The sequence below is a fragment of the Patagioenas fasciata genome, chromosome 3, assembly GCF_037038585.1.
Source record: "Patagioenas fasciata isolate bPatFas1 chromosome 3, bPatFas1.hap1, whole genome shotgun sequence".
Classification (NCBI taxonomy): Eukaryota; Metazoa; Chordata; class Aves; order Columbiformes; family Columbidae; genus Patagioenas; species Patagioenas fasciata.
The window spans coordinates 101,178,549-101,196,807 of record NC_092522.1 but is presented as its reverse complement, the minus strand read 5'-3'; the positions used below and the strand labels follow the sequence as shown (position 1 = coordinate 101,196,807).

At 37.0% G+C, this 18,259-nt stretch overlaps 2 protein-coding genes across 8 annotated transcripts in view; one reads left to right on the top strand and one right to left on the bottom strand.

The window, feature by feature from the left end:
- ANGPT2 (angiopoietin 2) overlaps positions 1-5,319 on the bottom strand; it is a 42,538-nt gene extending 37,219 nt beyond the window's left edge. For 2 of the 4 annotated variants that reach the window (XM_065834638.2, XM_065834640.2), the window contains exon 1: positions 4,636-5,319. In XM_065834638.2, coding sequence (XP_065690710.1) covers positions 4,636-4,917 — 282 coding nt within the window. In that variant the 5' untranslated portion in view covers positions 4,918-5,319. The remainder of the gene's footprint in view (positions 1-4,635) is intronic. The other 2 variants (XM_065834637.2, XM_065834639.2) reach the window with 1 other exon arrangement.
- Positions 1-18,259, top strand: part of MCPH1 (microcephalin 1) — a 127,271-nt gene that overhangs the window by 84,410 nt on the left and 24,602 nt on the right. The gene's annotated exons all lie outside the window — the stretch shown is intronic.

The following is an 18,259-nucleotide window of genomic DNA, read 5'->3' as shown; positions in this document are numbered from 1 at the left end:
ATGTCAAGTGGGTATGCAAACAAAAAAGACTGGAAACTGTCGACCCAAGCATCTCCAGGCTCATTTCCTATATGTGCATTTGGAGAAAAAGAAAAATAAAGCACTTGATGTAAATAATTAATGGAGAAAGTCTCCCAATTTGCTGTTTGGACCAGTCAAAGATCATAAGTTTATGATCATATTAATAACAAACAAAGCACATGAAAATATATCTTGAATACCAGCAAGAGCTTGATTCAGTAAAACAGGCCTTTGTTGCATTTTACACTGATAACATCTTGGAAATGGAGATCTCTCAACTTCCATTTTGTCTTGTAGATCTGTACAAGAAAATCTCTAGTCCTCTTTGTTGATTTTGTATTATTTCATACCTGTATCACCAATTTGGTATTTGTGGAATGATGCAGAAATAATCTTTACAACATAATTTTTAAACACGTGCAAAAGTGTCATTTCAAATCCTTTCACAGAAATTTACCTGAAGGAGATATAACAATAAACTGCATAGTCAGATCATTTAAAGTAGTATGGAAACTTTATCTGATAACATGTACTAATCTGAAAGTTAAAAAGCATTTTCTTTTGGATCCTGCCAGTATTCTTTTGCTTAGCAAATACATAGCTGATAGAGAGAAACAAGGATTTTTCACAATAAGTGAAAACAGATGCATTTCTTAGGAAAGGAATGCAGCTCTTGATTCAGAGTCAGAATCATCTCTTGCGTACTTCAAAATCCAACAGAGTACAAGATATTTGTCCTTGTCCATTGTGTGCAGATGTTTTTGGATGATGGCATGTCAGAATATCTTTTTGTATTTGAGATATGAAGTTAAATACAAGTATGACAATAATTATAACCTTTCCTTGGTAATTGCTCATCAAAAATTATAAGCATTTATTCCCAGTCATCTTAAAACACCTGGTTGTGTTGTGCTTAGGGAAGAAATACTGATGAAGAGTTTTAGGCTTCCAGAATAATATGACAAGAAGAACCTAATCTGAGTTCAGAGTATCCAAAGATACCACATCTCTATCACCAAACTGCCCCCCTCCCATTCTGCTGGGATGGGTCAGGATTGAAGGTCTTGTCTTAGGCTTAAATGTTGACTCCTGGCACAGACTTCTATTTTCTAGCCTTTTGATCTACTGATAAACTACAAGCAAGATACCTATATTCCATATGCTATATTTGATTATTCATTGTTTTCAAATGTTTATAACAGGAAAGACTAAGAAAGTATGACCCATTTCTTTTACACTATTGATTTGAACAAAGTCATATTTCTAGAATCATAGGATCTAGTTTATGTACTAAGAAGTAAATTCAAGTTAGCATTCAGTTATTTCAATGTGTTAATACCTGAAAAAATGCAGTTCCTTGAGTAGAAGTGCCATGATCCAAATGGTAAAGCTGCCATTAATTCGGATAGAGATTTGTTGAACTGTGAAACTTAGGGGAACTGCCTGTCTTCTAGGAATATCTGAAAATCTGATGTTGTTTTTTATATTAAAAAAAAAAAATCCAATGTATAGTAGCCAACATAGATGTCTGCATTTAAAATTTCCAGTCCTGTATTTCAGCTGTACACCCATCTGCTATCCTCTCAAATTAATTGAAAATCTTATTATTGAGAGGCTTGTTCTCCCTGCCCACATATGCATTAAAAAAAAAAAAAAAAAAAAAAAACTTACACTTCCATATACAAATTGATCGCAAGGTAGGGAAAGTCAAAGAATAAAGTTCATTTCAGGTATATTGCTATGCAGTTGATCTAGGGTTTTGGCTTTTGCTCGACAGCAGAGCTTACTGACTTACTGCTAACCACTGGATTAGATGGAATAGTGGTTTGTTCTAGTGTGTCATCTGAACGCTTAAACATAATCTGCTTTTGAAAAGACAATTCCAGTTTTATGTATGGTATGTATAGAAGTGGCATAAGGCATTAACACAGTTCAGACCTAAAAAATGTGTTTGCTTGAAGCAGCAATCTGTAGCAATTGTAGAACAGAGTCTTGTGCTCCCTATGCAGGAGCAGATCAGAAGAGAACCTGGACCTGCTTAACTCAGTTTCTTCCCATCGTGTTTGTCCATTAAGCAGATGAAGCACACACTTCCCATGCTGTTCCATTCATACAGCCTCGTGTTCATTCAGAAACAGAATGTTTCCTTTAGTTGATGGATTAAAGGCAGAAGGGGAGGAGGAGTGTAAAAATGTTTGGGGATGCGCAATACTTCAGGAATGACGTTTAAAGGTTAATTCACGCTTAAAGTTTGTAATGTATTTTTTTTACACAACTTCAAAATAGGTAATGCCTCTTAAAGTTCTTAAAAAAGGAAGACCTAAAGCAGCTTTTGTGCAATTTCTGAGAAGTTAATGTCAGGTTATTTTTAAAGTCAATCTTATACTTTCAATACAGTATAAAAACAACATTTTTGCCATGCCTTGACTAATCTAGTGCTATATTTTGGTAAGTTGAAATACGAACCTAGGAATGTGTATCAGTGACCTTAAAAAAACAGCAAGTAAACTCTGTGAGCAACTTAAAAGGTTATTGTTTGCTTTTCATCTTCACTTGCAGACCAGGTGTCTCTAGCAAAGCAAATCTGAGGAAAAGCTACTTTTGTTGGAGTCTCTTTGTGAACAAAACAGATGACATAAAGAGCAGGTGTTAAAATAGTGAAAAAGGCAAACAGCCGTTATGTTACAGGATGTTTAGCTGTGGGACAGCTAGAAAAAAAGTCAGGCTATTCTACAGTATCTCATTTAGAAATCTTTGCTCAAATAAAAGTAACATTTCTCTGTCTTGTAAAACAGAATCTGCCTTCTGATCCCCCAAACAATGGGTTAGATATACTTATCCTATTCCTCTTGTAACTGATTTCCCAGGGACTGACTGGAATAAAGCATAGTTTTTACTAAATAAGGATGCTGGAATTTGCTTACTGGTTTCTGTTTACCTGATGCCACTTATGATACTGTGTTTGCCTACTTAAGTGGCATTTAGCACTGGAGTCCTGTGTGTGATTTTACTATTTATATTAGGAAATTGCTCAGCAGCTGAGTAGATTAGACTGTTTTACTTTGTGTGTTTTTCATCCTGCATTGCACATCTGTTAATGTTGGTCTTAACACGACAATAGTGAGCATTGTAAATTAATAAGTAGAAAGGTAAGTAAGTGTGGAGGGAAGTATGTTTGCCTGTGAGATTAAAAAAACAAAAGCTTCTGAGCGGACATTATTTGGATGTCTAAATTAAGCATCCTAAACTCATAGACAGATTTAGAGACCCACACTGCAGCCTTCAAGTGTATGCATTTTGGATTTAAGCTTCAAGGTTCATTTTCAGGTAGATGAAAATACTGTGCTTTCTGCTTTGAAGCGTAACTTCTCTTTTTTACACACGCAAATTCTTTAGCAGGTTCCTTTGACTGTATCGTGCTAGTTCTTCAACTTTGTAACTGATGAGAGAAGTGAACCCTAATGCAAAATTATTTTATAATCATATAAGCTTAGAATAAAGAATTGGCTACTTATTGTAGAGAATTATTAATTCTCTCCATTTGCAACAAATATTTCTTTCTTTATGGAAAAAAAAGACCTCTATGACATCACTTGAACACTTACTTGGCGACACTATGTCAACTGCTCAGTTAAGTCCTCAAAATATTTATGGCTTAGAAGACAGGAGTCTTGGTATGAGACGTAAACACACAAATTTGATATGCAATTAAACTATACTATGACACTTTTTCAGGGACCGATGAAATAAAGGTTTATTAAATCAAAATCTAATGAACTGTACAGCATTTAGAATCAAATGAGTTTCTACAAAAATATGGAATAGTGATCAGGTTTATTGTCCAGTAATGTTAAGAACCTATGTAGTATACATGTTTTTCTGTTGTTTCTGGTATTTTTTTGCCAATGTTGCTACTTTGGCAATAAATAAGTCATTTTCCCTTGCAATGAAGTTGCATTAAGGGAAGCTGTAACACCTTTCCCAGATCATTTTTCCCTTCAGTGTTGTACATTTGAATGGAAATGTTACAGGATGCGAAGGATATCCGCTAATGAACTTTCTTGAAATTCTGTCACTTCACTGGGCTAGTTTCACTGCAAGTCAGACTTGCAGTCCTTGCTTAGAATTACAATTCTTTATCAGTGTGGCTCACACGTTAGTTTCTGCATTCAAGTTTTGAAGTCACGTTTCAAAAAAAAAAATTCAAAGCTGCCTTGGATAAAGGTACATTCTTTATTCTTAAATAGAGACAAAATAGCCCTTGTCAGTTGATTATAGATTAGTAGCTGGTTCTTTCATGTCAGAAATCTCAGACATGCTCACAGCCTGCCTGCATATGTAATTACTATTTGTCCAAGCAACTCAAATGTAATGACAAACTTTAAAGCATGAGCTCTGCAGAACAGTGCAGTTCTCTGTTCCTTTCTCATCTGTAAAATTATGTTCTTAGACTTCAAAAGAACTTTCTGATTGAAAGGTAATTCAGAAATTTAGTTTAGATAGTGCATTTTGTGAATTTAGAAACTGTCAGAAGAAAACAAAACACACACACAATGCAATAGATAACAGGATGTTGTGAACAAGATTTTTATAATAAAAACTACATTCCCCTACCTTCATTAGCCACTGAGTGTTGTTTTCCATGATGTTTTCGAGTAGCTGCAGTCTTTGAACTGAATCGTCATAATCTAAAGGTGCATCCCTTTGCACCGCGTTGGACACGTAAGAAGTGGAAGATCTGCAGTTGTCTGTCTCCGGCAGAAGGAAGGTGTAGCTGCAGGAACCGTGCTGGACCTGGTACTGCTTCTTGCCTGTCTCCATGCTCTTACTAAAGGAGCTGTATCCTGAAGCTAAGAAAACACTGCAGCCCCAACAGAAGTATACAGTCAGCTGCATTTTAATTCCTGCGGTAACCCAGCAAACCTCGAGTGCTGGAGTTGCGCTAAGCGAGAGCCCAGACCTAGTTAACCTGCGCTTAAACGGAGTGCTCAGCTGCCATGTGCCGCCGGAATGAGGGCTGGGCTTCTGTACTGTCCCAGTTGCGAACTGGAAACGTGCCGCCCTCTCCGCAGCCGCCGCTCCGGAGCTGTCAGATGCGCGGAGCGAACGCGGTCCCGCACAGCCCGGCGAGCGGCCCCTCGCCCCGCAAGCTCAGCGGCTCCCTCAGGCCTGGGGACCCGAATCGATCACGCTCCGTCCCTTATATGATAAGTTGATAGGAGCAGGCAGACATGTGGAGCGGGGCTGCTCCTCCTCCCTCCCGGCTTCGCCAGCACCGTCCTGCGGGGGGGGTTCGCAGAGAGGGCTGGAGGCGGGGGGAGCGCTGGTTCGAGCGCGGAGCGGGAGGAAACCCCGGGGAGGAGCCGGCAGCAACAGGACCCCTGCGAATTCCTGCAGCACGGCTCTAATTAAGACTTTCCTAGACAGAGCAATCAGTTCCGATAGCCTGCAACTATGCTTGTAAATTATTTGTGGTGGTAATCATTTTTAAGCACTGTCCAAAGAAAGAAGTTCCTGGCCTTGTTTGTTCTCCTTATTTTTTTTAATTTTTTAATGCGCTGAACCAAGATGCAATTTTGTTTGTGTTTAACGCATTGTATAATTACAGAGAAAGGCACTGTCCTAAGCATACGAAAGCATGCTTGGGCATGTCCTTGCAAAGAGAACAAGAGAGGGGTTTTAATTAAAAGTTTTCAGTTGAACACAGACATTGTATTTTACTGAATCTCTGAGATGAATACTTATTTTTAGGCATGTCTTTGAAGAGTTAAGTGTTTGTGGGCCTTTTTTTAAAGTGCCTTATTTATTTGTCCGTATTAAATGGCTAACTTGGGAAGTGCTGATGTTAACAAGAGTTGCAAATCACAAGTGAGCTGGGATATCTGCAGAGGCGGTGGCAGGAAGGGCTCACAAGTGGCATGGCTGACAGCAGCTACCCTGGCAGCTCCCGCTGGCACAGAATTGGGCTAGCCCTCTGAAGTGGGAAATACCTGTAAAAGGTGAGGGAAACTCTAAGAAAGTAAGTATTTGAAATGTATGTGTAAGAGTGAAAAAGGGTTTCCCCCTCCTTCCCACTCCCATGTTCTCTGCAGGGATCAGTGATCTTGAAAAAGCAGAAAATTACTAAGCAACTTACCAAAGTCTGAGAAAGAGTTTATTCCACTGAAATTTTGGAAAAGATTACTTCTCTGTTTTAGAAAACGTCTTTTTGAAACAGGTACAATAGTATACTGACTCCTGAAGACAAACTGCCTGAGAGTTTTGCTAGGTCTGGATCTGGAAGCTATAGATTTTTCTTAATTAAAATAAACAAAGGGAATGCCATGCTAGTCAAACTAACATGAATTACAGACTGAAGTTTCTCTTACATGAGAAAAATCCCAGGGTGCCTTGGGATCTCTTAGGACAGACTTTTTTATACTACTTGCTATATTTCATACGGTGTATTAATGTGGTCTTTTCGAATCATGGAAGTTGTGTTCGGGGGTTGTCAAAAATAGTTGTAGCAGCTATAATACATACCTTACATTGTTGGAAGCTGTTGGGATTTCTTTACATAATACATAGTTATCTCTGGAGAGGAAAATATCTAGAATTACATTCAGAAAGGCTCAAATTATACCTGGACTGTGATTTGGGGAAACAGTTTGTTAGATTTTCATCCTGTGGAGTGTTCATCTGTCCAGCCAGCAGAAATGGAGGAATATGGTTGGAACCTGGGATACAGTCAAGATTATTTTCTTCCAAATGTATGTATTTGAAGGATTTGGCATATAAATTAAGCATTCTCCATCCCTTCAACTTTGTGTTCCAATGGCAAAGCAAACTAATGTGACAGCTACCTGCATTGTTAATGAAGTCTCAAAAGCTTTCTCCATAGCGATTTCTACTTTTCAATATATTGCAGTCTTTGAAAGAATGCTTAATTCCATATGAGTAACAGCCCTTTGCAAGGTAGTTGAGAAACCTACTATTATGCAATGAGGACAGCAAGTAGGATTAGATTTATACACTAGACTGTGTGAAGCATTTCTAGGTATCTAACCAGACATTCATATTCAATATTTTCTTTTCTTTAAATATTTTTTTAGATTTTCTAAGTTAAATGAGAATTTTCTATTGTGACTTGTACTCATCCTTAAACTGGTCTGCTCCTGGCTTCATCAAAGCTCTCATAGCTAGTTCGAAGAGTATAGGGCCCTCAAGATTGCAGTGCTGAAAATAAGAATGCTCCAGCCCTGAAAGGATCTTCATCTTAAATGACAAGAAACTGGAAGGTAATCTTGATTTTTCTCAGTATATTTTCATGTATTTTTTAATCCTGTAGACGTTAAAGGGAAAGATGAGACTGACCAGTGTAGTCTTTCAAGGGTTTTGTTTTTTATTATTAGACATCTACTCAAGGGACTCTACATATATAAAAGACAAGATTTAATGGATGCTGAGAATTCATTAGGCAGGATTTCCTTGACAGGCTTGATTAAATCAACAAGTTTTGAATTGTTATGAAGCTTGCCATCGGTATGCCACACTGGTGAGTCAGATCACCAGCGTAATCTGGCAGCTCAGTTTTGTAGGGCTTTTGAGGAGAGACTGGAGTGTCTCTAAAGGTTTGAACTGGAGCCTGTTTTCCGTTAGGAAAGGCCAATGTGTGACCCTGAGAGGCCCTTGAGCCGTAATGGGGCCAGGACAAAGCTGAACTTGGAGGCTGCCTCACAGGGCTTGCTGTATCTTGGACCTCCACTAGGGAGAACTGTGGTTGTATGAATACTGGAAAGAGAATCTAGTTCCCCCTTTACTGCTTTTTTGGCTGGGTTTGTTTTTTTTTGTGGGGTGGGCTTTCTGTATTGTTTTCGTCTTAGTTTTTTTGAATGAATAAATTAATGGATGAATGGCCAGTTGCTATGGCAGCTCTCAGTAGTTCAGGGAAAAGGTATGGTAAGTGCAGGTATTATTCTGAGAAGTGACAACAAATTACTAATGGAAGACCCTTACCAGCGCTGCAGGTACCACCAAGTAGCTACTCAGCTCTTGCAGTAACACCCCGAGGTTCACTGTGGTAATGTTTTCCTCAACTTTTCCTTGATAATTCCAGGCTATAGGGGCAATAACTGGAATACAACCCCCAACACACACACATAACTGAGGGAGGGTTTTGCTGTTTCACCATCTGGGTTCAACAGACTCATATTGCTTTAATGAAGTGCTCTTTCCCACTGCCCAAGAAAGTTAGTGCGTATTCACCTTGCCAACAAAATAAATATCCATCCCTTTAACCCTTCAGTACAGGATAGTGCCGTATTTGGTGCATCTTTTGGAGGATTTGCTTGTGATCCTTCACCCTTTTTATCCCTTTGGGAGCAGCTTTCCCAGCTGTGGAGGAGGAAGTGGTCTTCTCTGCCTCCCCAGGGAGTCAAAGCCAGTCAGAGTTCAGGGGGAAAGAAAGTAGTAACAGCTAAATTTAGAAAACTGGTGTGAAAAGTAAAGCAAGTTAAATACATTTTTGTCCTTGAAAACTGAGGAGGAGGAGGAAGGAAGATGCCTGAATACAGCCTTTTTACTGAGCCTCAGAGGCATAATAACAAGTCTGCTTGCAGGACAGGGCAGGGCAGGGCTTATTCCAGAAAAGCTGAATGACAGAGTAGATCTGTCTCCCGTCACTTATGAGAAGGAACATCTCATTGTTAGGCATGATGAAGTAGGAAGGAATGTAAATAATTTGGCATGGAATCTTATATATGCCAGTATCAAATTGAGTAAAAAGTTGTGATTCAGACCAGTTGCTTCCTCTCAGTGCTTTCTTTTCATGTTCATTGTCCCTTCATCTTTTATTCCTGCTGTCAATATGGAGTTGTACATTTAATCTGCAAGCTGAAATATAGCTATTCAGCCTTTGATTTCCTGCTTGCTTTATAGCTGAGTGTATATAGTATTTGACATAAAACAGCAAATAGTGGCTTGGTATATTTAAAGTACAAATTAGATCCTTCCCTTTTTAGAAAGAAGATACGCACTCTACAGAACTCACCTTATAAGAAGAGCTGAAATGTACATTTTTTTAAAACTAAACGTTTAGAACATTTTGCCAGATGTGTTGCAGGCAATTTCCTTTCCTGGGAAACAGTAAATCTCCTTACTCAGCCAGTCCTGTTTTTATTCCATACAGCCTATGACAAAGCTGCCTTGAGAGAGATGCCTGAATACCACTATCTTTCCAATTATTATTTTACATACAGCTGCACAGCTTCTGTTTGACAGGCAAATACAGAGATATTGTGAGATCTCCGATAGAAAAGGAAGCATAAAAGTTTTTGAGTAATGTACGAAAATTGTAACAAGTTGGCTTGGCTCTAGCCTGTTATCTGCAGACCTTGCCACCTAAAACTTTCAAGATGTTGATTTAGTAGGCAAGTTCTCATTTCAGCAGGTTGTTGGGGATTTTTTTTAGCAAGGCAAAAATATGTAAAGAAATATGTGCGAAATAAAGGCAGAACAATGTAAAATGTAGGTTTTGGTGCTGCATTCTTATAGGGAAATTTGACCCACATATACAGATGAAAATGCTGTAGTGTGAGAATACGGAACTTCAAATCTGAGATGAAAAATTGTCTGAAACTTAGAATAAATTAATGAAGTATTTTATATATTCCTGGTATTTACATGCCTCACACTTTGACACTCGATGTTAAGGCCCCACCTTCGATTCCTGGTACTTCAATATTTAATTAGCGTAGTTTATGGTATAATAGTTCCATTTGCTGGCTTAGAAATATTTTCTTTCACTGGGCGTATTCTAGCATGTTTCTCAGGAGCAAATGTCAACAAGGACAAGGCTCAAGAACTCGTAACTTAAAAAACAGGGAGCAGGACCTTGCACCCTACTAGATTTTTAGTTTATTGAAAATCTTATGTTTTGAGATCTTGTACCCTTCTTTGAAAGAGTGCCAAATTATTATGTTTTCTGATAAGCCAAAACAAATTGTTTTCATCAAGACCCATAGTTAACTTCTTTAGCACTTCTAAAATTAGTGAAAATCGCTCCTCCTTTCCCCACCATTTGCTTATTATCCTTTTTATTTGGTCTGAACTTCTCCACCTCCACCTCTCCATCAATCTCTCATAACTTCTACAACGTCTCAGGATTCCCCTCGCTTTCTCAGCTGCAGCTTATTTCCAATCACTCAGAACATCTACTGTAACATCTTGTGAATTCATAGTCTTCTTTATATTCCATCTCTGACATTTCCTAACATCTCCTTCGAGTGCCCTTCCTTTCAAGAGAGGGCTTTTACCCAGGTATTCTCATATAGTACTTTTGCTGAAGGGACAAGAGATCAATAATCTGATCCACTGAAAATTTCAGTTACCACTCTGTCTTGGTGACTCAGTCTGTTTGTTCCCATCTTGCCTTGGAACACACAATCCATCATTTCAGTACATGGTATTTTTTCTAGTTGTCACACCATTAGTGGAAGAAAACGTGGCCAAAATCAGACTATATCTTCCCTTGGAAATGCTTGCATTCTCTTTTTCTCTTTCAAAGTCGATACTGCCACCCTTCTTCAATGCATTTAAATGTATAATCTGCAAGTTATGTTTATATCCCTTTGTTTCTTTGGCGTTTTATTCTCTCCCTTTTTTGATGCTATGTTTTCATTAATCTCTCTAAGAATGCTATGCTGATTCTCACCATCAACATGTTTAACTTTGTAACATATTCTGTCTAGCTCCTCCATAACATTTGAAATGTGACTTGTTTATGAAGTTTATTATGTTACTTATGCCTCTCAGTAAATTACATTCAGCTTTGTTTTCGTAAGAATTGTTATACAACTTTTAGAGTTTCATGCAAGTAGACTGTCTACTTAATTGCTTCTAACTGATTTTCATTTTCGGAAGCTCTAAATTCAGTACCTCTTCTACCAAATATGTCAGCTTCATTGCTCACTTGGCAGGCACTGACTGGATTGGCTTTCTTGAACTGTCTTGGTTATACTTGGAATCTCTTTTCTCAGTTAATGTCACATTTCACTTGACCATATTTTCCACTTATAGACTTATTTTGACATCCCATTTTTATTATATAACATCTGCTAAAGGACATTTTGGCTGATATTATATTAACATTAAAAGAAAAAAATATTTTGTATATACATACGTATATATGTATATGCGTAGTATGTTGTAGATGCCACTGTACCTAAAACATAGTTGGTCTTGTTAATTTAGATCAGGACTTTGTGGTATCACATCTTGAGCAACAATGATAACATGAATTACTGTCTTTTGAAATTCCTGTCATTATCGCTTCCACATTCCAAAACCTTCTTAAAATACAAAATGCTTCTTAGTTTTTACTGTTTCATTAGTTTTATAGTGATTTCCTTTATCAATTCAATTTTCAAGGGGTATCTAAAGTTGAATACACAAATATCTATAAAACTGTAAATTGTATAAGTAATGTATGCAGATATCTAAGAAGATTCTTACAGTGCATTAGTGAATTTCCTATTTGTAGGCCAGATGGTAGTTTCTTTCACTGTGAGCATTTTCTAATAATGACTGTTATTTTAGTCTTTGAAAGATGAATCATCCATGCGCAGAGGTAGGAAGTGAGTCCCAGGATTATGAAGAATAGTTGCTATACGTCCTTCCTCCGACTGTAGTGCACCAAGTCTGTGCTCATTCTCTTCAGAGTTACGTGATGACAGCAAACTTTAGCTGGTAACAAGTGCAGTTATACCTTAAACTGAAATAGCATGACTTCAAAATTAACATGGAAATTACAGCTAATGTTAAGGGTCTTACACTTGGACTGCTCAATATCTTTGACAGTGTTAAGTGCTGTGCCCTGTCTATCTCCTATACCGGGTAAAACATAATACAGCACTTGTTTAAACAGGTTACTATCCATTTGAAATTGAATTAAATAACTTACATGCTAATGTGTAGCAACTAGCTCTAGTAAGGTCTTTCAAACCTGTTTATAAAAATTATTTCCATAGCCCATGCATATTTACTCTTTGTTATTGAATTCTATGTGAAAAAAATGAATAGATATTCTTACTTTGTATGCTTGTACACTGTTTACATGCTTTTTGAAAAATATCCTTTTAATTAGAGTTTTGTCCCTTTGGATCATTTAAACCTAAAATCTTTATGTAAGGTTTTCACTTTTGTTGTGTTATGTGAACATTGTGTTACATTGATGTGAAAAGGCAGCAGACTGTGAAAGAATCCAGAAGGCTTTTGGAAAATGAGAAGTCTGCCTTACTGACATCTTAAAGAAAAATGCATATGCCATTTGTTTAAAGGAATGTGTTTTTAAAATGTCTAAGTAGTTGACAGTAATCTAGCCTTACAAATAACCTCAGTCATTGTGATTTAAACCCTTCCTCTTGTAAGCAGTCATTCAGGTTAGCGGAAGGGTCTCTCATCTGGTAATAGCACACTTATTTGATAATAACAGCATGTCATACTTCCGAAGAGCATGTTCAAGTTAAGAATCTGAATTCAAAGATAAACTGATGTCAAAGAGAGAATGAAAAGGAAGTGAGAAACTGTGTAAGAGGAATAAACAAAGCTTTCAGAGAGACAGAGGACATTTATGGCAACAGTAAGGTACCTAGTTCCTGACATCTGTTTCCCTCAAGAAAAAAAATACAGTACATAAGCTAACCTTTTTATGGAGAGTGCAAGAAAAATATTTGCAGCATATTTTTGTACATTCATATTTGTTGAGTTGTATTGTGCATGTGCAATTTGAAAAGGACAGAGCAACTGCAAACTATTTTTGCACTCCATAAATATCAATCTTTGCTTTTTTCAATACTAGTAAAGCTAGTTCAGTAACAGTTCTCAAAAACAGTGCCTACCCTCTTGCTGATTCTGCTGCAAAAACTTGGCATTCTTTTTATTGTTGGTCTTACTGTTGTACGAGCAAAGGAAGGAACTAAACGTTGTTTTTTTCTTCTCCTGGTTAATGAGGCATCAGAACCTGTGATGGGACAGGAGAAAGATTACCTGCATACTGAGACTAAGATTAGGGCTCCTTTGAGCTTGGACTCCTTGCCTCCATACAACCATCTAGTGAAACTCCTATCGCTGTGTAAATATTAAGCACCTCACTGGCTAAGTAACAGTCTTTCCAAATAAATCATTTGCTGGAAAGTTAATCCTCCATCTCCAGTGGAATGTATACAGAAGATCAAATCTTTTATGAGTATCCTATCATTAAAATAGTATATTTTCTTCCCAACACGAACCAACTAGAAAGTCCTCTTACTGGTCTTTCACTTTATCTACATCTGAATTATTACCTTAGTACTTTCACTACACAGAGAACATTCAAATATTTGGAAATATTTTGTCTCATTACAAATGAAATTCAGAGACTGTTGTTGATGGTGTCAGTATTGTTTGAAAATGAATCCCCATTCAGGCTAGCTACAGCCAAACTGACTTACATTTACAAATCCTATCAAATCACTCAGTCTTACTAGCTTCATTTTAAACTTGATTATAGAAGTTGTATGTGCTTACTTGATTTCTAAGTCAATATCTTCAAGCCAAATCTTTTATCAAATTCTAGTTTAAATAACTAATAATTTTTAGTGTTAAATGCTATATTAGTTGTTACTGCTTCAGCTGTTAATAGCAATGTCCAGTGAATAGCATTTTTTTTTGAACACAAATAACTTTATGTCTAATTCATTAAATTAATGGTCAGCTGATGTTATTCTACTAATTTCTGGTTTCCTTTGCCTGTTTGCCCACTGAAGTATCATTTTTAAGAACAAAAATGCATACAATAAAATCAAAATATTCACTAGATGATGCCATGTCAATTAGAAGAATATCTCCTAACTCAGCCAGCTTAGAATATTTTCCTCTTCTATTAATGAAGATTGTATCCTTGCACAGGGTGTCAAGGTGGCCTTCTTTGTTTAAATACGAAGATCAACTCACCTAAGGCTTCCTTGTGGAGTCAGAGGGACTTCTCTCTGCTGATCAGAAGGGGACTCTTGAGTAACAATCTCAGATGAAAGCACCCAATTTAGGTGAAATGCACGTTATGAAGTTCAGTAGACAGTACAAATGCTGGCTTCAGGCTTATTATAAAACCCTCATTGCTATAAACTGCATGGGAAGGACAGGAGCCTTCTCCTGACCACATTTCTGCAGAAGGTGATGAGAACTGAGGATAAACTCACCTGATTTCTTGTCTCTATTGCTAAAAGTTCTAGTTTGACTTACTGGAGGAAGTGATGGTTGTTCCAGATTTCAGATGTGTTCCATTGTCTGAACTTAAAGAGCTGTTATTAGTATGTTATTAGTATTTTTTTCATTTTATTGCTTTTTTTTTTTTTTTTACTATTGTATCCCAACTTAATTGTTTTGACTCTCATCTTTTTCAGTAATTCACTCGGACTATGAAGTGATTAAATAACATTCCACTGAGAAATTTGGTCTAAATAGGTAACTCACTCTGGAAATATAATTCTTTTACACTGTAGGGACATTTTTCAAGGTTAAGAGCTCCAAATAGATGTCATTTGAGATGTTTGAGCAGTGCCTGTTCTGGAGCCCTGTTGCAGCCCTCCCTTGCAGCTGGCAAGGAAGGATGGGCTAGCAATGGGCGGAGTTTTCAGCCAGCTGTGAAGTGTTCCAGGCAGGAGAACCATCAGGAGTCATGGCCTAAACTTTGTTTTAATTTTATACTGAGTATAAAGAAATATTTTCTGAGGCTAAGATCTATGAGGCTGTAGAAAAGCCTCTCATGAGAAGTGTTAGAATCCCCGTTGCATGGGTAATTTCATATAGATGGGCAGAACACTGAAATATGTGAAGGAAAACCCTGTACTGGCAGCAGTAAGAATTAAATGACCTCATAAGCTTTTTCATCTCTTAATTTCTCTCATTTAACTTCGTGACTTTCCTGAAAGAAGGAAAAATATTTATGTTCGAACTCCACGTGAAAACTGCTTGTAGAAAAATAGCCCTCTTCAGATGATAAAAATGCGATTAATGTATTTGAAATCATTCTTGCATTTTCTCGCAGCCATGAAATTAAACCTGTCAGCCACAAGCTAATATTAATGGCTGCAAGCTGTGAAACACAATTATTGCAATATGACACAGCAGTGGTTTTAATATTGCAAATTATTATCTCTTTAGTTTTCATTGCAATATTGGAACAACTTCTTTTTATATTATTAATTCTACCAGTGACATACAAAAGAATATACTTAATCCAATTACTAAAAGCATCAGAGTGAGACTGTTATTGGCCACATGCAAACCTGCTTGGCTAACTGAGAAGTTTACAACCAGACAAATCATTCTCAACTGTCACTACCTTAATTGCTACTTTTGTTTTCAGACTAAGAAAACAAACAAACAAACAAACAAACAACACAAAACCCCAAAACCACACACAAACAAAAACAGAAAAAAAAAAACACCACACCAAAAAGAAACCCACAACAACAACAAAACCAACACTTATTTAAATATGTTTTCAGGGAATAATTTTTAAAATGCACTTCATAGGCATCATCGATATAACAAACCCCAAAGTCTACATCAAAATCAGAGTGCTCTTGGTTTTTATTAACTTGAGACAGATTCATTTCTGACTTTAGAACATTTGTTCTAAGTATTCATATATTTCACCTCACTGGTTCTGCAGTCAAGGGAAAATCTGCACTCACAAACATCTTAACTAACTCTGCTGGTCACAATTTTAGTACACCCAATAAACAAAAATTACATATACTTTGAAGACAATAGCAATTCTAATAAACTGCTAGCCTGGAGAACTAAGAAAAAAGTGATGCTTTAAGGGCAAACTGTGGGCCTCTCATTTAGAAGGCTTTTCTAGTATCAGTCAGAACCTTTTTTTGATGTGTTTCACATGCACAATGGTCAGAAGCTGCTGAAGTAAACAAAACGTGGGTCTGCTTCCATTATTATAATTTGGAGATACCCTGTGTCTGCTCACAGAGGATGGCCCAAGACTTTTGAAGTTGTTAATGACATGAACAGCAAGAGTGGCCAAGAGCTGTCTTTATTTGAAATACAAATACATTTTAAAACTAAACTGGAATGTGTGAATACTCAACCAGTTGCCATTTGCATCAAATTTACACAAAGAAGATTTTTTTTTTTTTTAAGATACAGATTTCTCACCAAACATTCACTAGACTCGTTAAGCAACTGGAAGTTTTTTCAAGAGGTGTCACCACTAGTTAAAATATTGGCTTTTGTGGCTGGTCCAAATGAGAATCAGGCTTTACAGTAGGTGAAACTTGGTTCCCTCTTAGTGGTTTCTCAGTGTTCGTAAATTCATTAAATGCTCATTCATCAAATTCTATTTTTTTTCTGGCTCTTCCTTGTCAGCATGAGGCATCTGTTTCCAAAAAATGAAGTGGCAGATGGTTTAATTAGTATTGCATTATATTACAGCTGGGGGAATGTAGTAATTTAAACGAACAGATGACAAACAGAAATTAAGGTATTCAGGATTAGAAACAAAAGAGAGAAGGTTTCTTGTCTCTCTTATTTTTTTTCTAGTTAATCTGCTTTGACAAAAGTAGTTTTTTGAGCCCTAAATACTATATGTTGAAATTCAGGACAGTTTGGGACTGTGTAACAGCTCCACACATGACCATCAAATACACTGTAGCTGGTGCTGCATCTGCTGTACGTGCAGGTTTTATCCTTGTATGCGCTGTGTCATTTTTCCAGTTTTTCATCTGAAAAACAGCCTGGTTGCTATGAAAGTATGTGGAAAGCCATGTCCCATATGCTTTTCATATAAGAAACAAGACTTGACTGCATAATACAGGACATCCCCTGTTAGGTGGGACATCTGCCAAGCCCAGCAGAAAGACACAGGCAAGAGAACAAAACCAGAGGGGTGAACGATTACCAAATCTTTATTCTGTTTTTAATGTTTATGTTCTGCTTTGGTGTCAGCCGTTACAGTCCACTTTTAACAACATCTCTGAGATGGAATAGTCATATATTTTTTACTTTCTAGTCTATTGAATGCTGTATGATATAAAACTTCAAAATGCTTAATGTTCATAAGTGAATGAGAGTAAGATTTTCAAAGGCAATATGTAATACAGGCTTTGAGTCCTCCAAAACTCCTAGTGTCCTTTTACACCTTTAGGTAACAATGTGTGTCTGATTCATAAACATGGATAAGCATTACAGCCTTCTAATATTGCACTTATGTGCATGAGTACTTCAGGTTATATTGGAAAGCTGAATCACAACTATGATAAATTTTCTCGAGGGTTTTGAGGTAAAAAGAAACGATACCTTGTTTCGGGGCATGTCAAATGTTACTCAGCTGTTTTGATCTGTTATAACCTGGATTGTGAACTAATTACATTAAGAAAAAAATGACAGTTTAAATTTAAGGAAAATAATTATTTTCCTGGTGGTTACAGAAGCATGAAAATGTTACCCTGCAGAATGGTAATAGAAGGTGGCAAGTAAATAAAACACATAATTTGGTTTTAGCGTGATTTTGGAAGCCAGAATCCTGATTTCTGAGTAATTCAGTTAGCAGTCCTGAACATGTAAATCCCACTCAAATTCTCATTGTAAGACCTTTCTTTCAGATTTCCAAAGTTCGTCATGTAAAAACTGGTCATAGTCTACAGATTTAACTTTGCTTTTGAGACGTTTTTCTTCTGTCTATTTATATATCTAATACTGTTCAGCCTCTCATTTTTGGCATGTACGTGTTTATTATACCTCTTGAGAAGCATGTCCTTTCAGTACCTTTGATTCTGTTGAAAACTTCAGATTTTATTGGAATTGCGTGTCCTGCCTACAGTAGCACAATACGATCCACAGTTGCATACAGGTTTTACTTATTAAAACTTACTGTGGTGGCTGCAGGTTGAAATTTTGTAGTGTGCAAGCTAGTGCATATGGAGTTTTTTCTAAGAACTTCTGCTCCCAGTCTCACAGAAGAAATCCTGAGAAATATTTACCTTCAATTATCATGTTTTTCACTGTTAACTGTGTTACTACAGATGGCAGAAACTACCTGTCATCCTCTCACTTTGAATGCTAGGTCAAACAAGGTGCTGCCAGGCCATTGCTATCTGCAAATCATATGCTGCTTCTCTAACATTCTACTGCTGTTAGTTTGTGTTACATCTGTCAAACTCAGAATAATCCCTATATTCATTTGATACATTGCTACAGACAAGAA